This window comes from Sylvia atricapilla, chromosome 3 (genome assembly GCF_009819655.1).
Source record: "Sylvia atricapilla isolate bSylAtr1 chromosome 3, bSylAtr1.pri, whole genome shotgun sequence".
In the NCBI taxonomy this organism is placed as follows: Eukaryota; Metazoa; Chordata; class Aves; order Passeriformes; family Sylviidae; genus Sylvia; species Sylvia atricapilla.
In genome coordinates, this window is record NC_089142.1 from 83255651 (window position 1) to 83283324 (window position 27674).

At 46.8% G+C, this 27674-nt stretch overlaps 1 protein-coding gene across 1 annotated transcript in view; it reads right to left on the reverse strand.

Annotated features, from left to right (window-relative positions):
- MDGA1 (MAM domain containing glycosylphosphatidylinositol anchor 1) overlaps positions 1-27674 on the reverse strand; it is a 139015-nt gene that overhangs the window by 21798 nt on the left and 89543 nt on the right. The window contains 4 exon segments of the mRNA XM_066314371.1: positions 2981-3004; positions 4024-4201; positions 21081-21232; positions 24538-24807. Of these exon segments, the coding sequence (XP_066170468.1) occupies positions 2981-3004; positions 4024-4201; positions 21081-21232; positions 24538-24807 (624 nt within the window).

A 27674-nucleotide genomic window follows, 5' to 3' on the forward strand; every position in this document is an offset into this window, starting at 1 on the left:
CTGGACATCAGTTTCCCCATGTAGAAAAGGAAGACAATGAGAACTGTATTGAGACCCCAAAGTATGTCATGATCTAAGAAAGAATATTTAACAGTCTCTCCCACTGCCATTTCTAGGGATTTTATTATCAGTAATGGAAAAAAGCTTCACAGTGCTGTAACTGGTTAAGTCATCCTATTTGCCATCAGGATACAAGGAACTGTCACCTTTTTTAACCTTTGCATTGCAAAACATTCTTGAAGAATGGGCACAAACTTGAGTAATCCAACTCTAAACAGAGGCTGACATCTAATTCCCACGTGTTCTTTCCTGAACAAACCTGGATTCTCTGGACTCTGAGCATTATCAGAGACCAGACACACCACCAATAGATGGTAAGCAAGCCAGGCTAATCTACAACAACTACATCTGCCATGGATCACCACCCACTGTACCTGCCCATGGTTTCAAAATCATGGTTTTTAGCACCAACACAACCAGACTGCAAGTATGTGAGAAACAGTGCTTCTACTATGAAAGGAAAAGACACCTTGACCAACCAAAAAATAAACCAGCTATTCCATATACTTCTTAATGACCTCATCACCAAGGTTACAAGGTCACATCTGATAAAGCAAGGGAAACTAAAACATCCAGGGCTGAGGAGCTGGAATGGCTTTTTTGGGGCAGCACTCCAGAGTTTAGTTTAGACAGCCAAAGTTATCCAAATAAAATTGCAGAGGAGTTAAGGACAAAGCAGATTCCCCAGCACTGAACTTGGTCATTACATTAAAACAATCAGTTATTCTAGGGGAACTTCACAGTACAATGTTAGAATTAAGGTAATTATTGGGCAGTTTTTAAAATAGAAATTCTGGGTTTTTAGTACCAGATTGACCAATTTTTAAGAGTCAGTCTTATTAGTACCTCTAAATATTTGAAATTCCCAATGTCTTTTGTTCACTTCCTCTGTTTTTTCCTTTATAACCCAATACCTGGCTCTGTAACCATGCCACACGCATGCCTGCCCCAATGTTATTAACATCTTATTAGGCTGGGAGAGAGAAAATGCATGAAGAAGTAATTGTATTAAGTGACTCTCAGAGTTTGTAAATTAATCACCATTGTGCATTGCCCTTGGATCAGTCTGCCAGAGGCATTAATCATCTAATCTTTGCCTTTCACTCCAGAGCTTTCAATGTTTGCTCCCAGAATTTGGCTCAGCAGCCTAGTGTGAACTTTTCCCTGGGGTGGTGGTGGCAGGGGAAATATGAAGGGAAGTGGTAGCAGGAGGGATTTCCATTTTTTTGGGATAAGAGTAAGGGAACTCATCTGTGGTCCAAAGAAACAGTTAAAAAGCCTTTGGCTCATATTCACTGGCAGCAGGTCTGAAAGGAAAGGGCATATCTGAAAGCAAATGTGGTAGGTCCAATTTTAGGCAATCAGTCTCAAGGTGTGAACTCGTGGGCAAGGCCCTCACAACTGGACCAGAGATCCCAATATCCACCAGAGGCTGGGCAATTATATCTAGGGGAAATCATAAGTGTTGGGTTACTGCATGAAAAACAGGAGTGGCTGAGTTATGTTCCACCATAGGCAAATTTCCTGCAGTTGTTCTGGACTCAATCAAGCTGCCAAGCTACCCCAGGCAGGCAGTCTGAAGGCTCAGTTTACAAAGACCCCAAGAGACTGACGCAATTAGGACTGAAGTTGCTCTGGGTTTACCAGTGATTTATTCAGAGCAAAAGCAAGTGGCAAAAGGCCAGATTTTGTCACTTCCACCTGTGGGCTGGGACGCTTGCCTCCTCCAGCAAGTACTGAGGGACACATTCTAGAGTAGGTCCCTGGCAATACACTCTGTTTCCCAGTGAGTCTTCTACGGAGAATATTTAAAGTAGATCAGGAAGTGAGGAAAAGAAAGCAAATGGAATCAGGAACTAGAGTCACAAAATCTCTCTGCCATTGTAAGAAGCTCCTACTCTCAGGCAGAGTATGCTTCATCAAACCATCCTCAAGAGTGTGAATGTGCAGGAGTTAACACCTTGTGGCTGCCTAACAAGACAGCTCCCTACCCTGATTCTGCCATCACCTAATCCTGGCTTCTCCTCCCCCACTGCTATCCGGCAGTGCAGCACTTACCTACACACAGAGTAACCACAAAAACGCTGGATACTGGACTCAGCAGCTGGAACAGGGACAAACAGCCCCATGCTCTCTATGAACACTAGCAAGTAGTCTGCCCATCTCTGCCCAAGAGCTTTGCCTGGGCTTATATCCTATAATCAAAGCACAAGGACCTTGCTGCATCCCCTGGAGATCATCCCTCCACTACTTACAGCAAGCTAGAATTCCTCTTTTATGCTCAATGGGCACTGTCATGTTGCTGTTAAAGAACATTGTTCTTAGACATTGTGTATTCTGCTCTCAAAATCGATGAGAACTGTGGCATGCTCAATATAGACAGGCCTGCATTTTGCCAAGAATAACCAGAAGGTAAATAAGCAAGTTGACAGTGGTGACACTGAAGGGGAAGAAGAAAGGGGACTGGCTCAGAGTTTGCAAGAAGAGACAGATCTGAGCTGGAGACAGCTCCATACAAGCCTGTAGATAGCAAGTGGTATCATTCCTAGTCAGAGGAGGATAGGGAATACTCCTAACACTGATATTTTGGGGAACATTTAGTAACCCACTCACTGGAAGTAGATTGTTCGTGCTGAGGAATGGGGGTGGGTATTCTAGACCACAGTCTATTGCATCACAAAGATATCCGGTGTGAGTGAGAGACATATCCCTGGCATAAATCTCCTGGCAATAACTCAAGGTACAACAAATGGCAATATTTACTGGAGACTTTAGTGTATGCAATTTCATGCTCTTTTGGGGAAAAAAGATTTGACAAAGTCATCTGTGTATTCCAGCTGCTTGTTTTGCCTGATCTGCTGGAGCACTTGACTAACATACATTACATTCAAAGCATAAACACAAAGGTCCTGTTGCTTACCTGTTGGATTGGGATAGCTGATTGCTGGAAAAAGAAACAGAAAAACAAGTCAAAATAAAAGTAAAAATCATTATCAAAGTCTGAAAATAAAACAAACACACCAAGAAAGGTCACAAATGCACAAGTCTCCTGGCAGCATCCCTGCGAGAAAGCAGTGCTTGGTGCCTGTTTTGGTGATGGAAAAGGACACTGACAGTCTGATCCAGGCTGCAAGAAAACCCTACCTAAGGGGTAACCCTGGGATCATAGGGAAACCCTTCTGGCAACCCAAGCAATTTCCTTCAGGAGCACCCAGTGGGACAGCACCCACTTAGATACCAAAGCTTGGTATCTGTGAGGGATATCAAAGCACTTTGATGCACTGTGGAAGGTTGACATGATAGGTATGCTGGGGGCACGGGACACACTGTCAGCCCACAGGACAAGAGGGTTGCGTGAAATCAAACATAACAGGAGAAGGATATGTACTTTCTGCTGAAATAGAGGGTCCAAACTCCTGTTGGAGAGTAAAGGAATCAGAGTTGTTGAAATAGAGAGAGCTGTGAGCTGTTGGGATGATGGGGACAGAAGTATGATTAAAGTATACCAATGAGATAATCTGGGATTCAAGGTATTGGACAGAGCTACAGTTTTATGAGTAAGTAGTTAGAAAAGGAATTATGCATTCAGCTCTGGAAATAACTGAAGTCTCCTGAAATTCTCTTTCTTTTATGGGTGTGGCTAATACACAGCATCCAGTGGCTATCTTAGACAATGAGCCACTGTTCCATGGGGAATTGCAGCATGGCCTGACTGGGGTTTTGGGGATCTCCTGCCCACAGAGTGCAAGTCAGAGCTGCTGAGTGAGAGATGAGTGGAGACTGACCCTCGGAGGTCTCTAGTGCTCTGCACTGAACAGCAGCATCCCAAATACTGTCGAATGTGATAGTGCTGTGCCATCAGAACTCCTCAAAGCACAGAAACCCACCCAAGGGTCCCAGAAGACCACCTCTCTGTATGCCACATCCCCAGGCCCGAGGCAGGACCGAGGAGGAGACACCTACGTTCCATGTACCGGATGATGCGGGTAGCCATATCTCCAGCCCCAAAGCTGGTGATGGGCGTCAGGCGAACTTCATAGCTCTGAGGCACTTTCAGGTTGGGCAAGATGTGCTCCAGCAATAGGCCTTTCTCCATTTTCTTCACAGGAATAAAGGTTTGGATGGTGTTTCTCTGAGAAAGCTGCATAAAAAAAGAATCCATAATGTTATGAAAATCCTGAACTGGAAACCTGAGCAATCATATCCATCATTATCCATCTATTCCTCCTTCTTCTGTAAAGATGTACAACTGCTTGCTCCATGAGATCTTCATGCAGTATTGGTTGAAATTTTCCATCCCTGGTACAGAACAGTGATCAGGAGCCTGAACTGTCCTTGAAGGGAAGCCTCAGTGTACTCCAGGGAGGGTCTGTAGGGACAGTTTTGAACTACAGGTCCTGAAGTGACTTTGTGTCAGAAGCAAGCCTTTCGGGAGGGAGAAATGAACCCCAATTCACCCCTGTTAGTGCACCCAGGTCCTATGCAAATGCAGCATGGCGTTGCACCAAGACACTCTTCAGTTCACAATCACTGCTGCAGATATATTCATTTTCTGCCTGGGCCATGTGGCACTTCTTTTGTGTTTCACTGGCAGCAGTCTACTACTATTCCTCCTCAGAAAACCTTCCATAGGGTACATCTTTGGACTGCCTCTGCAGATTAGTGCAAAGGGTCCAGTTCAAGTTGATGGTTCTCTGGGGTTACTCACAGGCTCCCTCTTCCCTCTGATTCCCACTGGAAGGGGCTGAATTACGCTAGCTGAACCATACAAGATAAACATTATTCAGTTTGCTAAGGCAGCAGGGAAGTTTCAAGAAACAACGGGAAAATATCGTTATCAAAATCACCACCACTAAAAATGATGAATTACATGTCAGTGAAACTTCCCTGCCATGGTCATGCTTGCTTGGCTGGGAAAGAACAAGAACGAGGATTGCATTGTGAAGATACAATTTCCTGCCTGTCGCTGTGCAGTGCCTGGATCCTTGTGGCAAGATATGTTACTGGGCATGCTGGTGATGGTAAAAAGACCTTTGGCAGGACCTTCTGTAGTCTAGTGTTCACTAAGCTTTCCCCTGACTCTGATATATCCTCTAGGCTGAAGTTTTCGTTGCAAAGGCAGTTCTCAGTGCTCGTCATTAACTCTGAAGTTGCAGGATTACTGCAACCAGATGCATAGAGGAAGGTTTACAGCAATCTGTCAGTGGAGACAGTGTGGGGCAAGAAGATGGAGGAGAGCACAGCAGAAGTGAAGATCACTATCAGATCAGGGCAGAGGGCAATGCCATTGTGCGCTTCATAAAAACATGTACATGCAACTCCCTCCTCTGCCTGTCTCCAGCTCTCCTGTACATAACTCTAAGTTCAAACTCAGAAGCAATGGCTTTCTGTGCCAAAGCCCCATTCATTTCCAACACAGCCAGGCCCACTGACTCATCTCTTGATCTGCCCACAGTTTGGAAGCTGGTCCTAAGTGAAGGGGCAGGGAGTGGCCCCTGGGAACCCGTGGTTGCACGTGGTTCTCACAGTGAAAAACAAATTTACACCAGCCTTACAGATTGTACCCAAAGGAGACCTTTGTACATGAACATAGCGGGTGTAAGCTGCTTGAGGAACTACTTGCTGCACTCCCCCCTCCTTCCCTGGCAAGATGGGGCAGAGAGCTGGGAGCTATCTTGTGCCTTCCCCCAGCTTGGTGCCACCCTACAAGGCACCTGGGAGCAGTCCCTTCTGGGCAGGACCAGAGCAGTGGTTCCTAGAGGCACCAGGATGCTGCCAGGATGTGTTCATACCAACAACGCCCTACCTGCACACCTGCCAGCTGGGTTCTGTCCCAGTTGGCATTCCTACTGCTCAGCCCTCCCATCTGCCAGCCATCCACACCATTGCTCTGGCCAAGCAGTGGCAGAGCTGGCTCCCAGGGGCAGGGACTTAAGCTAGGATCATTAGCACCAGACCCCAATTATCTGGGAGAAGAGGAGCAGTCAGAAGCCAGAAGCAGAAGGCTGGAGTGGTACAGCTCCTGGCATGGGTCTTTTTGGGGAGCAGAGTGTGACTGGGAGGGCTGGCAGCAGCTCCTCCCCACAGGCTGCCATTTGCTGGGATGTTGGGAAGGCAGCCAGCAAATAGGAGGAGGTCAGGAGCCATTTCCCTTGTCTAGACATAACCTTTAGAAGAGAAACAAAATGGAGAGTCAGAGAGAAGCTTGAGGGTGAGATTCAGACAGTGCAAATTCCACCTCAGCTGGGAGTTAGGTGGAATTTAGGTATCTAAAGCCTCTGGGAGCAAGGTCAAATCACGTACTCTCCCACATCATCTAATCCAGGACAAACTGAGAAATCAGCTTCCAGTATGGACTGCAAAGCTATGGATCCCCTAGTTGAGTCTATCCTCAGGGACTTGTGTAACCAAATAAATAACTGGCTGCCACACAGGTTTGGCTGCAAAACAGAAATAATTGAAGGCACATATGCTTCCTATGTGTTGCAACCTCCCTGCTTTCTAGAAGAGACCTGGATCACTAGGTAGTGGGAAAGGCACAGCCAAGGCTCAGTATGTATCTCCTCTTGCTGCACAGAGGTAAAATTTTAAGAGGGTCTTTTTCCTCCACCAAATACTCTGTAGCTCTATCTTCTCCCAGCATATGTCCTGTCTCTACCTGATATGCAACTCAGACTGGCACAAAAACTGGCTGCCAGCAAGACTGCCCTCTGCACATCTTTACTACAGTCTCTACAGTCCTGGCATCACAACAGAACTGGCCCTGGATGTCTTTGGAAAGACTGACTTCTCTGTGAAAAAGCAGCATGGGCCCTGAGCTAGCTGCAGCTGTCAGTAGGAAGAGCCAGGTGTGCTGCCAGCACAGTTAAAGGGCATGGGAGTGCAAGGGAGAAAAGGGGACAGCTCCAGCCGGCTGCTTGCTGTGTGCATGTGGAGCAGGGGCAGGCTTGCAGTCACTAGCACAGGTCCAGCAGACAGAGACATAAAGGCCAAGGTGTGCCTCTGCATCCCCACCTTGAAACATCTTTTGCGTCCCTCATTGCCAGCCGCAGGTCTGTGCAGAGATGTGTTGCTCCAGTAGGAACCCATTTTTCAATCCACTTCAATTGCCAGCTGTTTCCCCTTTTCCCACCCCATATGTTCCCAGGCTATCCTATATCTTCTTCCTCCTCAGCGTCTCTCCTCTGGATCACGCTGACCCAGTGTTCCAGTTTAATATTGCTGCAGTGCAGTTAATAAAGCAGAGGCCAGCACAGAGCACAGGGAAACACTGGCCACCTTATTAGAGACGCTGAAGCCTCAGTGGAGGAGCTCATGCTACAAGCTCATTCATCACCAGGCTCAGGAAGCTGGCTCAGGGGCCAGAACAAGAGCACTGTGCAAAGCACAGACTCACCTCTGCCTTTACCTTCTCCATTCCCAGTAATCCGAGGAAGGGGATGGGAAAGGAAAAAACCCAACAAATCCACACTTTCTACCAGCTGAATATCACACAGGCTCTAGAGGTGAGAATGTTCTTGCAGAATGAGCTCTCTAAAAACACCTTGCAAAGGAAAAGTCAACCCCATGTGGTCTGTGTGTATTTGCATGCAGTGCATGCAACCTTGTCCCTTTCCCTGTAAGCAGTACTAGCGACCAGGGGAGAACTCACTCACATGCACTCAGCCACCAAACCTCTGGGAGCTGCAAAATGGGGCTGCCCTTCCTCACTCCTCACCATCACCTACCCCTGTTGGTGGGACTGTCTGCCCTTTCCCCTGTCATATCATTTGAGCCAGCCTGTGATGCTCAGAGTGCTTGTCCCACTGTGGCCAGCCGAGCTGGCCCACGGACCAGGAACACACACACCCCAAGAGTCTCAGCGACAAAAGCAGGATGCCACAGTACTCCTGGCTCTGTTTGCATTCCCAGCTGGAGCTTGTCACAGCAGAAGACCCAAGGTATAATACTGCCAAACCTACATTTTCTGTTTATCTAGGCTATTAAAGGAAAAAAACAGGGTGATGTTTTCAGACTGAATGATGTTTACACCATCAGATTACCATCAGATGTTTACACCACTACAGATATGTAACAGCTAGCAGCCTTAAGAAAGCTAAAGGATATTAATAAACACACCTGTCAAGAATTAGTGTTGTGGTTCTGCTCTACACCACCATGACAACCTACCTGTGCTGAGGCTCGTGTGATCTGTGAAGCCATGCACGCGGTTTCACGACCAGCTATATATCAGTGCTTGTTTGAAGGAGAAATTAGAAAAAAAAATCTGTTTCATCACCAAGCCCCAAGGTATTTCTAACAAACAACAGCTAGAAAAATGAACATTAAAATCATGTAGATCCCCCAACAAGCTGATCAGAGCAAAGGAACTGTTTTGCAGGCATCCAGCTTCCCAGCATTGCAATTCACTCCAATGCTCTCTTTACTTGTCCTGCTTCTTCAGCAGCTCCTCAGCTCAGGATACAACACTCGCTCTGCTTTCCAATATCTCCATTCAAATCCTTTCCACACATGTTTGCTCTTTCACCCTTTTTTCTCAGCCTCATTCAAATTCCCCTGGCTGCTCCTTCCTGCAGCACAAAAGAGACAGGGGTGGCTGCCTGCGTTCCCACTCCATCCTCACTAACTGCAGATACGGGCTGCAGGGACAGCTCCCAGCTCCATCCACTGCTTCTCCAGCCTCTCTGAAGGCAGAGGAGGCAGCAGATAAAGGCAGGCTGGTGTGGCACAGCAACCTCGCACGCAGGCTCCATCCCTCTGGCAGGCTTTTCCTTGCTCCCTGGGCAGCTCCACACACCAGACAAATGCTGTGTGCAGGAGAGCTGTCCTAAGCTCCCCCATCCTCCCCCTCCTCTCTCATCCTTGAGTGGCAGGACACTCTGGAGAGCAGAAACCCACTGAACCAGGAGCTGTGGAGAGTCTGGCGGTGCAGGAAGCACAGGTATCTCAAAAGGTCTGAAAAGAAGCATGGGGCAATAATCTGGACAAAATAATCTTCAACTGCCTGTGCAGCATTCTTTAAGCAACCAGCAAATCAAGGTGGTCTTCGAAGCTCAGTGTCAAGCTGCCTAGTTTCTCAGCACACACAGACATTCCTGTTTAGCAAGGTCCTGGGGCCAGGAGAAGCTGGGAGTAGCAGAAGGGCACTTCTCTTCTGACAGGCAATACTCAGGGTGTAACAGAGCCTCTCATTTGTACCATTTCAGCCTGTTTGCACAGAGTCTTGTTTTCACTACACAGCTTAGAGTGCTGCAGGCATCATCTCTTACCAGATCTCCCCAGTGGCTGTGACTGTGATGACCTCATCCCAACAAAGTCCAGCTAAGATACAGCTGCTCCCCTCCTAAGGGAGTGTTGCTCACAAAGACCAGAAAAAATCACACTGCTGCCCTCGCCATGATGGGACTAGCAATGTCTGTGGCCTTAAACTGGTGACAGCCAGGAAAGATACTTCCAAGATACTGGAAGGGGCTGAGCTTGTTTATGGCACTGGTAACAGCTCCTGGGATGAACATGGGGCACTGCAATGCCAAACCTCCCACTACCTCATCAAACATTCCCTGTCCTTAATTCCTGCCCCAGCTGTGCCTCTAAAGCTAGAGGACAGAGAGGCAACCCCAAAGAGTTTAGAAGCCATGGAATTCTTCAAGTTAAAAAAACCCCAACAATGGAATATGATTACAGAATTTATGTGTGCTAGAGTTTATAGTCCCAAGATTAAAGCAAATTATCCAGTTCTCCACTGCTGGAGAATGAGAGCTCAGCAGATGAGTTCCACAGGCAGAAGGAATTTCTTGGGAAAAGAGGAATGAAAAATGCTCAGAAACAGGGTCAGGAGGGAGGTGGGGATAGGAAACTTTAAGGAACTCTCTTGAACATAAGGCTCCAATATATTCCACAATGCTGGAAAAATGTGCCATCAGTCTGGCCTTTCCTCTCCCCTTCTTCTCATTCACTCTGACACACAGCAGTGGATTGAGATTGTGATCCTTGATGTCACCTTGGCACCACAGGGCAGAGCAGAGGAAGATGTCTTTGACATTCCTTTCAAACACCATGAATTGGATGCTTGATCTCTGTATTTTGGCAGAGGGATAAAACCCCTCGGCCCCCAGAGTTCAGAGAAGGGCAAAGCATGGCTACAATCTAGGACATGGCAGGGGACGTACACTCCTGGCTGACAGGGTCCAGTCCCCTGTCACCAGAGGGGCTGCCTCTGCTTATTAATTTTATGTATGTATCACATCTAATCTTAAAAGTGGTTTGTTCCCTTTAGGCCTGTTCCTCCCCTTGGACATCTGTTCTGGAGCCTGACCGCCCTAATGTTCTCATTTCCTGACTGAATTTATTCACATGCAGCTTGCACCCAATTATCTTGTGCCAGTATTGTCCTTTAGCTCCAATGGCCCTTTTTCCTTCGCTGCTGCTTGACCCCCTGATGTTCTCCAGACAGCAATCTCACCACCTCTCAGCCTTTGCTTTGCTGGGCTAAGCAGGCTGAGCACTCTGTAACTGCTCTTGTAACACAGACCCTCCAGGATTGACTCTACAATGTTTTCCTGCATGATCCACTTGCTGGAGTTCAGTGCCCAGCGCTGCATATAGGATGTAGTGGCACTTCTCCACCTTGCCCAGAAGTACCTCAAATTTCATCTAGGAGTTCATTTGCCCTTTCTCACACCTGCATTTTATCTGCAGCTCCATGAAGAGGAGCTCACTGCACTCATTTTCCAAAGATGAGCTCCCAGCCTGCAGCTCTGCATCTATGACCCTGCCTTTGTACCATTGCATTTCATCCACCACAACCACTCAGATAGTTTTCTGTCTTTCAGATCTTTCTTCCAATCCTTCCTAATCCTTCACCAAGGTGGCATTGAGTCCCAGCCTGGTGTCAGCTGCACAAAATTTCAAGAACACAATCCTAATATGGGATTCTGAACTCTAGCTGGTATCAGCTGCAGGTAAGATGCCTGCCTACTCTGGAAAAACTGTTTGGGTAGGGAAGAAATTTGCTTTGGATATGAAGATAGTCATTGTGATGCTTCTTTATAATCTCTCATCAAACTTGCTCTGCCTGTCACATTGAATTAAAATATTTTCTTTGGTTAGTATTTAATCACCATCTTGGATGGAAATGATATCAAGCATTAACCTCATCAATTAAAGGCTAAGGTAAGTTTAAAGTTGGATTTATTTCATTTTCCTTGCTTGATAACCATTACTCCTAAGGGGTTTCCAGAACAAATAATCACATTGCAAGCACAAAGCTGGCATTTCCCAGACAAGCACATTGGTGAACTGAAATTCATGCCTATGTTTTTCATCAGCCAAGCACACAGGTTCAGATCCTGGGATTAAGCAAGGATGGATGCCCAAACCAAATCCATTATTCAGTCTAAATGAGGAGCCCTGGAAGGTTTTTATACTGAACTGTCTTTATCAGGAGGCCCAGTTTCTCAGCTGAAACATTCCCAACTCCAGAGGGACAAGCAACTGCAACCTTCAGTGGCTTCTCAGGACAGCTGGAGCCATCAAGACCAGGAGTCAGTCTCTCTCTCTTCCTCTTGCACAGGCAATCAGCTGCCCATCCTCATTAGGTGCCAAGAGAGCAGTTTATGGCTTCCTAGAGAAGCCAAATTGGTGCTGTCATGAGTTACTGTAAGTGCTTGTTCCACACTCTTCAATAATGTCTTTCATTAGGATCTGATCAGAAAGCAATATGTATTTTATTAGTCTATCTTCCCCGGTCTAAGGAAGAACAGATCTAGCCTTCACTCTGTCAGAGAGGCAGTCAAGCACAAACCTTAAGTGAGGCTCTCTTCTACTTCTCACAGCCTTATTTTCAACCCTGAGGGCACATGCAGTCCCTCTGTTTCAGAATGGAAGCTCTCTACTGTTACTGCAAGTTGCTACCTTGCTGACTCTTGACTGTGCACTGCAGAGCCTGAGATCACCTCTCTGTCTATTGTGTGGACACGAGCTGGGTAAGAGACAGTATCTCCCATGTTCCTCCACATCCACTATTGCAGAGGGCAATGGCTGCAGACTCTTTTGAGCCTCACATCTGAAAATCAGCACTGCTGGGTGCCTTACTGGATCCAACTTTATACCCTACCTATGTCAGGAAGCACAGTCTCCTCTTCCACCAATTTCCTTGCACTGGACACATCTGCTTGCAGCCAGACCCACGCACGTCTCTATGCACTGTGCTCTCAGCACTTCTGGCTCCAAGAAAAAAAAAAAAAAAAGCAATTTGGCTCTGCACAGCCCAATTCTGCCCAGCTGCAGTTAGGTTGAGCTCTGAGACACTTTGCCTATAATATGGGTGTAAGTTGCAAGCAGGACATGCTCTATCAACAGGAGCTTCATTTATTTGGTTCTCTACATACCCTGGCAGAGCCCTCTGTTAGGGCACCTTCACCTTGAAAACAACTAAAAAAGGATGCAGCTGATGCTCCCTGGAGGAGAAATAGCCTTTTTGAGCAACTCTAGACTTTCCAGTCTGGTACCTGTAATGAAGGTATGTAGGCAAGTATCATTCTAGAGCTTCCAGGGTGCCTATGAAGAGGCAGCACAGGATATGAAGAGGGACCCAAAAGCCCTTCACATTGCTTCATGCTGCCCACTTAATTTCTTTATGATATACAGCCCAAACATCCATCTAGTGCATACTCCTTTAATTTGTGACTGGGTATGGGAGAGACTACATCACTCTTTCAAACCCTTCCCCTTCACACACTCTTATCTCCAATTGCTCTAGGAAGTGAGAGCTGGGAGGGGGAAGTAACAAAACCAGGAACAAAACGAAAAAAAAGGAAAGAGAAACAAAAGAAAGAAGAGCTGGAATATAGGAAGGGGAGTAGGAAAAGGCACAAAGGTCCACAAAGAAAAGAGAGTGAAGGAGCAGGGGGAACATGGACTGACTACTGAAAATAACAGATGAGCAGCGTAAACGGGGAAGCCACATCACAGCCTATCAACAGGGACTTTCAGAAAGACTCAATACAAGTATGTATGCCTTGAAGCCACCGAAGGAGTGTCAGTAAGAGATGCACAAAAAAGACTGACTTTGATACCTGGCAAGCATTTTTCATTCTGTACTCAGCTTTGTAAAACACAAGCCAAGAGCCTGCTGGATACAAAGAAGCACAGTGGTGTGAAAACAACATCTGTATCCTGCAAGGCTGCTATGAGGGGTCCTATTGGTTTGGAGAATCTGATTATCTCTTCTCTCACATTTTTCTTACCCAAAATGAACACTGAACAGTGGTGTGAGGAGCTAGAAAGATATGAGAATTTCCTTCTAGATGTGTTTTAAGATCATATGAGCCTTTCCAGCAAGATTATTTGAATTGCTCTTCTCAGCCACTGTAACTGTTCTGATCACAGCCAAAACTGTGACATCTGCTTGAATTATTCCCTTGTACTAGAAAGCTAAACAATATCCTGCTTTCTCTCTTGCCCAGTCAAGTACTTGAACACCATTAGGAGCAGTAGTTACGAAAAGTTAATGTTAAGACAAAAGGTCTCTACAAGGCACCTTATGAATGCCAAGACACCTTGTAGCACTGTCAGCTACCCTGTTTTGGGGAGGTTACCTTAGGCTTTGAATCTGGCTGAGACAGAGGTAACTTCCCCAATAGGAGCCCTCACAATGCTGTGCTTTGTGTGGGTAGCTAGAAAGAGCTTGATAACATGCATGCCAGTGTTTTGGCTACTACTAAGCAGAGTTCCCACAGCACCAGTGCTGTCTCTCCAACACCCTGCCCTCACCAGCAGGATGGGGGTAGGCAAGATCTTGAGAGGGGAACCTCATATCCAGGACTGCTGACTCAAATCGACCAAAGGGGTATGAAAGTATGACTATGGCATTTGTCTTCCGGAGCAACTGCTACATGTACTGAAGACCTGCTTCCCACGAAGTGGCTGGACATTGCTGCTGATGGGAAATAGAGAATCAATTGTTTGTTTTCCTTTGATTCTGCATGTGGCCTTATTTGTTGGTTACTAAACTGACTTTATCTTGACCCACATGGTTTTTTTTCAATTTTATTTTCCCTCTCCCTGTCCTGCTGAGGAGGGGAGAATGATAGAGCAGTTTGGTGGGAACTGACATCCAGCCAAGGTTAACCAACTACACTTTACTTACTTTGGATAATCACAGAAGAGAAATGATGCTTTAAGACTGAAGCACAACTAATCTGCCACTGCTTATATCACTAATTTTCCCAAACTAACTGGTTACAAATTATCTGTGGACTAGAGAAAACCAGCTCAGGAAAATGATGTATCATACTGAAGAGTAATTTGTGAATTCAAAAAGACAGAATTATTCAAACTAATCCAGTAGTTAAGCATCATTTGCTAAGCTCTCGTGGGCAAAGGGAAGAAGTCCCAATAGAGGCATTGGAAACTGTTAAACTACTGGAGGGGGAAGCCTTATCCATGGCTACCAGTCATTTCCATTGAAATCACACCTGACCCCTCAGTGCTGGTCAGGCCTGTGCCAAGATTCCCTGGCTACCCTTACAGAAAACACTCTGATCCTCTGGCTGGCAGAGCCAACAACAGCCATGGCCAGGTAGACACCTCCACCTGCAGTGAGTAATGGCCAGGGGAAAACTCCCTTCCTTACTGCTGGTGGAGGCTCTGCTGTTGTCAACTCAGCCAGCGGAAAGTACAATAATGAATCATGGAAAAAGCTCCCTGTTTCCACCCCCACCAAACATTCAGCTATCCTGGGATCTTCCCTTATAACAGAGGTGGAGAAGACCTTGTTCTAGCAGCATCTTCTGTGACAGATTGCTAAGGAGGAGAAGAGAGACGGTTCAATGTGCTATCAGCTGTAGTGACTGATGGTGTGTCCCATTTCCAGGCAGCAGAGAGCACAGCTGAGGTAAGATCCTGCTGTCTTCACTCCCACATGCCCGTGGCAAAGTCACTGCTTCACCTCCAGGTCCTGCACAGCAATCATAGTAAGTAAACATATGCTTGTTCACCATTTGTTACTGAGCAGCCAGCTCAGTCCCAAATCCCTCCTTCTCCTGCCGCCTAGAAAAGCAGTGCCTCCTCCCCCCTCTCTTGCTTTCCCTGGCTTTGCTTCATGATGGCTGTTCAAACTATCCACCAAGCACACCTCCCACTGGCACTGGCTTATTTCTGTATCCTTTTCCACCTCTTTCTAAGGTGCAATTGTCTTGAGAGCACAGATATAATCTGTCTATTCTCACTGCTTTTCAACAAAAGTTGAAATAAAAAAGAAGAGTATCAGTAGGGAGATAGGATAGTTAGAGCTAAAAAAGGACCCTTTTCCACTACAGAGGATGGTTCTGCAGGTAGATGGAATTGTGTTGATTTGATATCCCATATGACAGCAGCCTGTGATCAAACATCAAACTGTCAGCAAGGTAGGCAAAAAAAGAAGAGAGGACAAGAGAAGCTTCCTGACAGATATGACTTATAAGCTGTCCTGCAACAGAAGGTCTGCTTTGAGACTCAGTGCTGGGCAAACACTGTGAAGCCACTGGAGTCCCCAGTCCTAACACTGCTGACAGAGGACCAGCAGAGCCCGTATCAAGTACAGTGATGAACAGTAAAGGGATGTGGCTTGTCACACTCTGTGAGTATTTCAGTCTGCACAGCATCTCAAGTGCAGCTAAGGACACTTTGTGCTGCTTCAGGAAAAACCACACTCCCTTCCTGGTTGCAGCCAGCTGGGACTGTGATGCTGTAGGTAAAGGGACTCCTGTTCCATGTGCCTTGTCTGTGTCCTACCCTGGACATCAAACTGGCCTGTCCAATTAAGCACCTCATCAGCTGGAGGATTTTTTGGTGGATGTGGCACCACATTCCTTTTTTTGCAGGTAACACCAGGCCAGTGCACCACAAAGCACATTTTATTCAGAGCAGGATGGGCACTTCCCTAGCTCACAAGCTGCAACTCTTCTTTAAGCTTTTTATTTCTAGTATGAAAACTAAGATAGCCCTGAACTGCTTTTTAGTTAAGTCCTAAACCAGATATCACCTCCTCAGCTCTTGCAGCAACCCCCACCTGAAAACCCCACTGCAATACTACTGTGGGAATGCACAGGATGGGGCCAGTGGGGTCACAGTGCACCAGAGAGCTGGACCCAACCTGGTAAGCAGTGGTTGCCTTGGCAATGGCAGCTTTGTGCTGTGGAACCAGCAAAATGTTAGAGCCTTTGTAAAGTGTATTTGGCCACCCTGAACTCTGCCTTGTGGAGAGCTGCCTCCTCACCAAGGCTTTGGTGTCTCCCACTCCCTCTCCATGGTGCAGCCTTCAGGCAACCCCCAAGGTGCAAGCTGCTTGTTTTCCTGAGAATCTTTGCCTGAAGCCATGGCTGTGTGTGCAGAAGAAAAGGGATTTTGTTCACGTCCCAGGATAAGCAGCTGGGCTGCTGCAAGAGGCACCACCTGCTCAAGTACATCACCTTTCTGCAGTCACAGCCTTTTCTAATCTGAGACCCAAAGGCATTCTCAAGCAAACATTTAGGGGAAAGTGTGGGTGAGTGCACTGCTCCTTTGTCCTCCCTTCCGTGTAGCACCACCCCTGCCCAGTGCACAGAGGGAGAGACCTCCCAGCCCTGTCCTCGGAGGGGCGGCCGGCTCCAGGAGCCGATGAAGCCAAAGACAGGCAGCAGTAGACAGACACTGCTATAGTGGGCTCAGAGGAGAGAAAAAGAACAACTCAGAGGCAGAGATGAAGTGGTACAGATCCACAGTCTGTGGGCCTCGGCATAAAACCTCTCCTGCTGTGTTGGGACGGCCATCAGCAGAGTTAACCTTCCACTCTAATCACAGTCATTAAATTCCTGCTAGTGCCCCTGTCGTATGTCTGTCCCAACAGCTCTGTTATCTGTCACCTCCCCACAAGGGATGCAGGCTCCCCACTGCCACAGCTCTCATTAATGCTGCTCTGGCTGGCTGATGAGGCAAGTGGCAGCCGGCTCCCAAGCCCAGATGAGTTTTGTAGACAGCAGGGAATGTTTATCCAACATGGAGAGGATGAAAGTACAAACAAAGAGAGACCATACCATTACTCAGGCATTGCACAGGGCCAGTCTCATAAAAGACAGAATGGTTGGAGAAGGTTAGCGGAAAGGAATTAATCTGAAGTGACAACCCAGGGAGCTAATTTAGTAAATGGGTCTGGGGCCTGGCCCAGTGCAAATTTCAGGGGTCTGTCTGACAGATAGACTCAGCCTGCTCTGAGGAGGGGAACGCCAGGAATATATAAAGCTGGCCCAGTTCTGGCCCGAGCCTGTGTATGAAAAGGTACAGAGGAGACAGCAGCCTCAGGTTGCCTTGAGGGGAACAATGAAGATTAAACCTTCCTACTGCACCAAGAGCTTCTCGTTCCTCTTTCTCTTGCAGCCTCAGGTCACGGATGGGTTCCAGCTCATTAAGTGCACAGTTATTCTGCCCCTATCCCCCATAACCATAACTACCAGCCCAACTTAGATCTTTCCTCCACGATGCAACCTGCTTGCAGTATTAGATGGCTTTTCATTTCTCTTTAATGTTAGAGCAGAGCCCTGGGACGAGTATAAAATACACAGAGAGAAACAAGCAACTTAAAAGGCTTTTTATTTTTTAAGCAAAGATCTGGTTTGGGGAGGCTGCTTTGAATCCCCAAGCAATGAAAATAATTTTCAGTTGGAATGCCATATTTCAGTGCCTTTTCTACACTGCAAGAATACATGGAAGAAAAAAGAGTTGACCAAGCAAACAGCCCAAAAGCTTTGTGGCATCTGCCCACAGCCAAATCACCCAAGGCTGTGACCTCATTGGGGTCATTGGCTAAGGTGAAGTAAGGTTGGCACTTGGATCAGCTGCCTTGCAGCAAGAAAGGAAAAACCTCCCAAGCTGTCAGGACAGACAGCTGTGAGGCCCCTGATGTTCCTCATTGGGCACATTTTCCCCTCTGAATTGTCACTCAGCAATGCCACTACCTAAGCCCACCTGAATGATACCCTCCAGGACATTACAGCCTCTTTGCCAAGACATAGAGTTGAGGCTTCACAAGAAGCTTGCTCCAAGTTGCTATCATATGTGCTTTCCTGGGTCAGTGGCTCCAAGCTGTCAAGCTGCTTATATGGTTTTAATCAAAAGTTAATTCTTATTCTACTGGAACTGGTGCGTCTGTTGTGCTGCTCAGCCTGCTCTGCAGCACTGGGAACAATCAGCTCTGGTGGAAGTGCATCTGCCCATCTTGCTGGGAGCCCCCACACATTGCTTAGGAAACCAAATTCCCCCAGACCACTTGCAATCCTCCCAGTAATACCCTAGGAAGCTGCTGAACAGGAACAATTGGAGGAGGCACAGCACCAGCCAATTAATAAGCAGCACTCTGACTCTCACCCAGTCCCATTTTTAGCAGCTGCAGCGAGCAAATTTAATTCAAATGTTCCCAGGTGCTTTGCAAAGCATTCTGCTACTTGGGGATCTGATCTTCACATTACATATGCCAAGAGCTCCTTGAGCAAGCCAGGGAGTGTGAAATGAAAACTAGCAAATTAAATTGCAACCACTGGGCATCCCAGCTGGTTGCCTTTTGGATTCCAGCTCAGCAAGAGTTAATTCTCCTCTTTCCATCCCCTTTCCCCTGACAACCCCTCACCAATCCAAGACTGCAGGCTGCCACATTCATTCATTCTTAAGGCACTGAAGAGCCCCCACCATGACCACTGAGGCTGCAGAGCTCCCAGGACTGGGGGAAAAGGTGGGATAGCTGGCTGGGTAAGCTTTCATCAGCTTGATGCTAGCAATAAATCAGCGTGTCTGGCTGTGTGTAAGGCCTGTTTCACTTAAGGAGAATATTCCACTTCAATCTGAGCTCTCTAGAAGGATTTTTGTGCCACCACAGCTAGTGCCTGGAAAGCCAGTGCATCCAGTGAGGAGTGTGCAATGGCAAACAGCAGCTCCACACTCAGGCAGACAAATCCCCTTTCTTAAGAGCTCTCCAGTCAGTAACACTCTTAGGCTTCTGAGCTTTTCAACTATATTCACTAAGGTCACTATATTTTGCAGTCCAGCAACAGAATGATGCACAGCTTAGCTCAGGTGCCCCAGCAGAGAGAAGAAGGTGTGTAAAAGCAGGAGAATGCAGGACATGGGAGAGGGCGATGGAGCAAAAGGGAAGGAGTGAAAGGTCAGAAGGTGTCACAAGGCTGCTTGGAGCCCAAGTGAGTGGAGACGTCACAGTGAAAACACTGGGAAGGCAGCACATGAACAGAGGGAAGCAGCAGGCTGGATGTGAGAGGGGATATGATCCTCTGGGACAAAGAAATGAAAAGGGCTGCATAAGACCTTAGTATGGCACATGGAGGTGGAGACCTCACCATGAAATGCAAGTGTTTTCATTGGAGAAAAGCCAGGAGGAGGCAATACCATGAAAACCTTTTCCAATGTGTTTTAGTTTCAGCCAGGACAGGGTTCAGTTTTACACATTTTTTCACAACAAAGCATTTCTTTCTTGTGCTTGACAGAAGTGGGAACAAAGCTTCCGTCTCTCCTCCACTCTCTGCCTTTCCTTATTCAGTCCCAGGCCACCATGATGACACCTGTAGCCATTTCCAAGAGCCTTCCCATACATACGACTGGGTTACAGCAGGACCTCGGTATCATGCTCCTCTAAAACACAGCACTCAATAGTTACAAGTATGTCATGATGCTGCAAAACATTAACAGCAGTGACCAGTGGGGTATGAACCAAACTGTGTGTGCGTGTGTTTAAATTTGCACGGCACTCAGCTCCTTTCATGTTGTAACTTAAAGCAGAAAAGTGATTTTCCCTTTTCTTGGTCCCCTTTTAGTAGGAGCTCAATGAAGGATAGAACCAGATTCTAAGAGAATTCAATCTAATTCAAAAAGATTACTTTTACACACTGTGCAAAAAGGAAAAAACCCTCGAGTTACTGGAGAAGGATAAACCCCACAAATTTGTTAGCTGAGTTGCAGTGCTGATAATAGCAAAACTTGGCTCAGAGGGAAGATCTACTATGACATACTGCCTTCATTATTAGAGGCTCCCCCGGGTCCTGAATTATTATTAAGTACTGACAACGTGCTCCATGCAGTGTGAGTAACAAACAAAGGCTGTCCCACCCCAGAGAGCTCACAATCAAATGGAGACATAAACCTGGAGCCTACTGTGCAGAACTAGAGGAAAGATATCCTTGAATCTTTTTAATTATTTTGTTTTCTATCTACAGTAAACAAAATTGTCCCTGCAAAATACATTTACTTCCCAGCTACCACTGAATGGCACAAACCACCAATTTTACAAGTCTCCGTTTTTCAAAAATGTTGAATGTAGGCGCTTTGCTGGGCGTGGATGAAAGCACCTGGTATTCCTGCTAAGACAATGTGCTCTTTAAAAACATCAAACTCTTTTCCCTAACCTTCTCCAATCAGTGATGTCTTCAGATTTCACTCAGTTCTCTCTGCCAGCCCCCAACCCCCAGTATGATTTCCCTTCAAACTCAGAAACCTTGAAACCCACTTCTCTTCCCCTGCAGAGTTCATATGGTCCAAACAGCTTAGTTAGTGTGACAGGATGAAAGCCCTTCTGCAACACAAACAGCCACTGACTTTTTCCTGCAGCTCCTGCCTGGAGAGCTCTTCAGGTTATTCCCTTTTTTCCATACGGCTGAGGAGGATGGAATTCCACTCGTTTGAATCTTTGGCCTACAAAATCTACATCACTGACTAATGTCTATAAGGCATCGTTCCCACTAAAACCCCATTCAAAGCACTAAGCATGAACAGCCCAGTAGGGCAGCAGGGCTTTGAAAGACCTTGACTGCACCCAGCCCCAGAGGTAAAAATGAACACCGAGCCGTGCACTTGGCCTGTCTCTTCCATTTCAGTGGGGCAAGTGCAAGACCATGAGAATCTGCCAATTTCATCACTTTCAGCTCTTAATCATCAAGGACACGTTGATGTAATTGCCACCTGAAAGGCCATATGCTGGGGGGCTCCAGGAGAGCCGACCTTACCTGCCGGACTTCCAGGCGGTACTTGAGGATGGGATCCACAGCATCAGGCTCCTTCTGGGTCCACTGCAAGACGTAAGAGTAATTCTTGGATTGCTTCTGGCTCAAGGTAGGGTTGGGAGTGTCGTAGTAAAACTCTGGGCTATAAGCTTTTGCTGGAGGGAAAAAGAAGAAAAAAGAGGGAGGAAAGTAAAAGAGTGGGATCAAGGGGAATAAAAATTACAAAGAGACCTAGTGAGAGTGGAAGAGCTCCACTACCCAGCTTATCAACCTGACTCTAACACAAGGGACACCTTTACTGTTGCACTAACGTGCCACAATTTTCTATGAATCAACCCTGCTTTCATAGCCTAAACTGTTGGGAGGATTAGCAGCCCTGCAACACCAATGGGACAGACCAGCACCTGGGAAGGTGGGAACAACTTCAGTTCTCCAGCTGGAACCAGCTCTAATCTTTTGTCTCTTCCTTTGTAGTTTAGATTGAAGTAACAGCTTTAAACTGGAATTTCTCCCATTTCATCTGCTGCTTTACAGAGACTCCTGCTAACAAACCCTGAGGAAAGATCATTTGGCCAGTAGGTCATAGGAAAAGTGTTATTTATCACACAGAGACCATGGCATTAAAAAGGAGACCTTGCTCTTTCTGCATCTCCCTTGCCTTGGCAACGCAGTGCTCCAGCCTCTTTGTAACACAACAGTCAACTCAGCAGCAAAGAGGACACTGACCTCAGCCTGGGTAAAAGCAGCAGGAGCTTTGGCAGGGGCGGAGATGTCTTTTTTAAACCCACACCTCTCCTTAAAAACAAAGGGTAGCAGGAGAAGGGAAACACAGAAGAAGAGACATACCAGAGAGAAAATGAGCAGTTCAGAAAAGAAGAGGGGACTTCCCGCCATTTCACCAGCAGTTTCCGTCTTGAATCACTACCAAACAGAATTTGAAGGCTCCTGCCATGCAGCTGGTGGGCTGATGCACAGGGAGCACAGGCAACTAGAGGTCTTACCCACAACTGGTATTGCCCTATTTGATCATTTCACCTAGTGAAACTTCAATTTTTGGCAGATCCTGTCCTAAGCCAGGCAGGAGCTGGAGCTGAATGAAAGCTCAGGTGTCTGGGTTCAGGTCCAGTCTGAACCAGCAGAGACCAGAAAGATGCCTGGGCAGCATGGGACACTGGAGAGCAGAACAGAAATAAACACCACCTCCCAAGGATGTCTCCTGTACCTTTCCACTTGAATCACAGGCCTTGCCATTCTGTGTGGTTATAATTAGGCTCGACAGGACTCAATGTTTATTTTTTATGAACTCAGATGTATAATATTGATATTTATTTCCAAGTCCTTTTTCTCTTATTATTTTTATTGACTTGAATTTTTGCGCAAGCAAGAAGTTCAGAACCACCTCGGAGACTAATTGCCACTTATTCAACTTGTATTGACTATGGAAGTCAAGCTTTATAATGGATTTTGAAATAAAATCAGAACTGATGATAATCATCATCTTGCATGATATTAATTCGTTATTAATTGACTCCAAGTTGGAAACAGAGGCTAGAAAAAAAAGCACTCTTTGATAGAAATGCTGTATATCAAAATGCTTTCAGAACTTCCTTCTGGAACCTTTTACTACTGCTGGAAAGTTTTGTCTTTTGCTTACAGCTGATGAGAAGAGCTGAAGATTATCCACACCTCTTTTTTAGGCTCTTCTGTGCTTGTAGCTAGTGAGGGAGCAGATGATGAATAGTATAGGCTGCCCTGATAACTTCCTCAAGAGGAATGGGTTGGATGTTTCACTATCCTTCCAAAACATCTTGGAAAGTTAGTCATTCATCCACAGAAGGAAATAATCCCACCAGATACATGTACTGTATTTTCAGTGCACCTGAACACCCCACAGTCAAAAATGGGCCACTTTCTGTCACATAGGAAGGTTTACAGCATTTTTTTTTCCACAGAGAAGAAACAGAAACAAAAAGAGACCATGCCATTTTCTCTGCTCAAATAGGAAGGCTGTGGCTGATGGGAATTAAAACTCCAGCAATCCTGAGTCCTAGAGCAGTCTAGTCACTGGAGTATTTTTCAGTTTGCTCTACAAGCTCAGAAGGTCTAATTAATTTGTAACTGTCCAGAGACAGGCAAAGATGTCTGGAGTTGAACAGCTACCATCAGATATCAATATCTTGGAAAAGGAGAAGGGATACAGGAAAATAAAGGGTTGCTGCTTTCCTGATCAGTGCTCTCTAGGCATGAATCCTGCTTTCTGCTGAGGGGGTCTTATCTCAGGCACAGCATGGCACATGGGGTGCCAATACGTATTTCTGGCTGCCACCAGCAAGAAATTCCTGGGAGCATTCCCAGGCTTGACACGGACGCAGTTTTCTGTGATGGCTCATAGAAGTATGCTGTCTCTTAGTGATGTGAGAGTTACAAGCATATGAAAAAGGCAGAGAGGGTATAGAGGGCCAAAGCTCTCAAGCAAAATTTGCTGCTAGACAAATGCCAGGATATCTCAAGGGGTAAGAGCAAAGTCCTGAAAAGGGACCCAAATAGTAGAAGTAGTTTGGGTTCCCCCATTTCTGTAAGCATCCCAGAGTTACAGCATACCTGAGCTTTCCCAAACCCTAGGAAAGACCTGTTTCAAAATCAGGCTTCTCTGCCTGGTATTAATTCTCATTTTTTCAACCCAGGCTTGAAAAGTATTATAAATTGGCCCTGGACTCACACCTGAGTGTCTGGACTGAATTTACTGCTTATTAAGGCAACTTCATGGGAGAGCTTTTCTAGAAAACTGTGCCCAAGTCAGTTCTGGGGTCATGGGAAAAGCAGATTTAATGATCAGCTGGAGAGGCCAGGTCAGATGTGCAGTTTCAGATGCTGTAAGTCTGCCATCCCTCTCTGCAGTTGCAGGGGCTGGAGAGGAGTCCAGTTACAGTGGATGATGGATTCAAAGAAAACTGTGAGCAGCAAATCCACTGTGTACTAGTGCCCATTCCCAGCTCATGTTTTTTCTAGAAAGCACTGTGAGATGCAGACAGACAGGAGTCAGAGGGAAGGCACTGGAATACATAATATAGTTTTTGTTTCTTTCTGTGTTTGCTTTTAAACAAGAAATCAGATAGTTTGGAGCCTGTTGGAGGGACATACAGAGCTTTCCACTTCCTCTTTGTCAATACTTACCAATGATACAGGTTGTCCAAGCTTGAAAGCTGATGGCAGCCTCGAGTTTAAGTCCTGTAAGTGGTCAAACACTGCTAAAATATAACAGTGGCTAGCACTTGGCTGCTCCATGTCCATGTGCCTGAACGACAGAGACAGATCTCCCTGCTGGCTTATGGAAAGTCATTCCTCCTGATCAGAATGCTGGGCACACAGGAAGCCATAGAGGCACTGTACAAGTTTATGAGGAGCAAGCTTCCCACGACCCCATCCAACAGCTCACTCTGATGTGCATTCAGTCACTTACCAGACACCTGGAAGAGGCAGGCAGAGACCCCCACGTCATTGGAGATGCTGCACTCGTAGCTCCCGCTGGTCTCCCGGCTGACACTGTCCACCTTGAGCTCCGAGTAGTCCTGCTGCTCTGCCAGGGGCTGCGCCAGGAGGCTCCCGTTGAAGCGCCAGACGGAGGTGGCCACCTTCATGGGGCTGCCCTTGAGCATGGTGCAGCGCAGGGTGACGCTGTGCCCCATGCCCTGCCGAACGTCCTGGAAGGCCGGCTCCACCACGGGGGGGACTGGAGACCCAACAGAGCAACAGACAGGGATGCCATCAGGGAACAGCTGCCTCACCCAGCACGGTCACCCCGACCACCTCTGACATGACAGGTGCCTATGATTTCCAAGGGATTGAGGCCAGGATCCATCACATCAAAAGCAACAGTCATCTGACACTCCCTTCTGACTGGGCTGGGGCCACATTCTATCTCCCTCCCACTTATGAGGTAGGGATAACCTTTAGCAAGTACTCATCCCACACTGAGCACTGCTTGGAGGGGCTACCAAGCTCTGCCCCTCTCATGTGGGAAGTGCAATGCCAGCAGCTGCATCACTACTTGGATTCAATCCTCAGACCTAACCAGAATGACTGGTCCTCTTATACAGCATTAAATTCACCCCCTGAGCAGGCAGGTAAGTTCCCAAGCAGTCATTTCTTTGTGTCAGTGTTTGGCAGGGTTATCAAGGACACTGTGTTTAGATGGAGAGATCTACACTGGGTCTCCCCACAGACCTGAAGGGGTTTTGGAGGGCAAATACATCAATACAACACATCACAGACTGGCTACAGGGACTCTGGGTCCTATTTTTATCTCTGGCAACGATTGCCTGATGTTGGAAGGTGAATCACATCTATCCATGTCAGCTTCTCTGCCAGTAGTGTGAGAATGGGAATGGTGATGTCTGTTCACCTCTTTAGCAAAGGGAGACTACTGTATCTTTTGCACTTCTTTAGCACTTGTAAAAATTTACAGGAAACTCATGATTTGGGCATGGTTGAGCCAGAGCAAGGAGAAAGTCAGATTGGTACTGTTTGGATTACTCCTTATTTAATGCAATGAGAGAGGACTTAAATCTCCACTGTCCATGATAGACATGTTTCACTTGCAATAAACACTTAATTAAAACATTACAGTGTGGGGATAACCAGAAGCTCTCCATCTAAAATGAGAAAAGCTTCCTGAACACAAAACAGCTGTTAGCCTGCCTTCCAAAAGAGGAAGAACTGATTTACAGGAGCTTCAGCACAATCACAACTGACCTTCTCCAGGTTCAAAGCAGGTGCTCTTCCACAGACACTCTATGCCCTATGGATTGACAGAGCATCTGCTTCCTCTAAAGGTCCACAGAGCTGCCAAGCACAGCCAAGCCCAAAAATCTGCAACACTCAACATCTGCAGTGCCACAGACACAGGTCCACCAACAACCATGGGTCACTCAGCACCCCTGCTGCCCTGCACAGAGCTATGCTGGGAAAGGGCTCCAGCACACCAGTCTCCTCCCACAGCCTGACCCTAGCAAGACCCAACAGCTCTGTGACACTACTGACACCTCTATCTTCATGTGACACTACTGACACCTCTATCTTCACCACAGATGAAGGTGGTGCATGCACTGTCCCACAGGTGGGCATGCAGTGTCCCATCTCCAGAGGGCACAAATGCATCCTGTGGGTATCCCATGTACAATCATCCCCACCATCCTCTCCATTTGGCAGCCTTTGTTTGACGTAGCTGATTGTTTTCACGGTACCTTGCTCTCAACTCAAGTCTCTGGGCCCTTTGCTGTACTTAGGTGGATTAAAAGCAGCCCTTGCCTGAGCTGAGGCTGCTGTGCTGACTGTCATGGCCAGCTCATTATGGATGGCTTTCCTGGGGATGTGTCTCTGCGAGTGCCTCAAGTGCTGACTTGCCTTGGCTCACACGTCTTCCACCTCACAGTGAGAATAATGTGAGAAGTTGTTTGATTAGACCTAGTGCCATGCATGTGTCATCTCCATCCCTAGCTGCTATCCCATTTCTTCAGTCACATCTGATCCTTAATTGAAGCCAGTGGGGTCTCACATTATAATCTGGGCCAGATGGTGATATAGGGAAAAGAAAGAGAAAAAGGGGAGAGAAGAGAAGAAAGAAGGTTTGAAAAAATGGCACAGCCATTTCAGATGTACTCAGAGCAGTCTGCCTCCCGAGGAGGAGAGACAAGGGTGGGAAAGCAGCTTCCCTCACTGCATCTGGCTGTGCCAGGTATGGGGCTGGGACAGAGGAAACTGGACAAAGTGCCACCTGCAAAGACATGAGCTGCAAGGAAAGTGCCCTCCTGGGCCTCACTGCAGGAGTGTCTAGGGCTGGTAAAGGGTCACAGAGGAACAGGGCTAGGATGCTCCAGAGGCTTCCTTAGGTCACTGGAATAGCAGGGCAGTCAAGGATGCAGAAGATATTTAATGTTCTTCAGCTGGAAAATGGGATTTACTTGATTTATGCTGGGACAGGCTCTGGGACTATGTTACCATCTTGCAAAGGGAATGTCTGAAAGTGTCTATCAATTTAAAATTGATTACATTTTCTCATCTTGTCTATGGCACTAAGAAACGCCCAATGAGCATTAACTCTGCAGGTAGTCCTGGAGCTCCCGAGTTTTCTGGAGAGAGAGCTGAAGCAGGTTATCCCATCACTACAAAGTATAGAGAACTACACCAGGGGTCAGTTATTCCCCAAGGTTCCCAATGGATATGAAAACAAAGAAGGTCAACAGCAATTAGAGAGGCAGACATCAGCTCCAGCCTCCAATGCCTACTGGGGAGTTCACACTCGTTCAAGGAGGTTATACAGAAAATACAGACTCACCACAAGAGCAGGGGTTCAGTCCATAAAACCTCACCACTAACAACATAGCTTTTTCTGTTTCTGCTCTTTTTCCCTGGCTTAAAGGCAAAAGAAAGCTTATTGAAATAAGCTGGTGCTCCTACTCCCCAGAAGTAGGAGCTGAACAGTTCCAACACACCTGAGATGGGGGCTGTCTTGGAGGAGAGGCTTGTGATATGAGCACTGCACAGGCACCTTTAGGGAGCTACAGAAAGGATAACCATTTTCCAGGTCCTCTTATACTC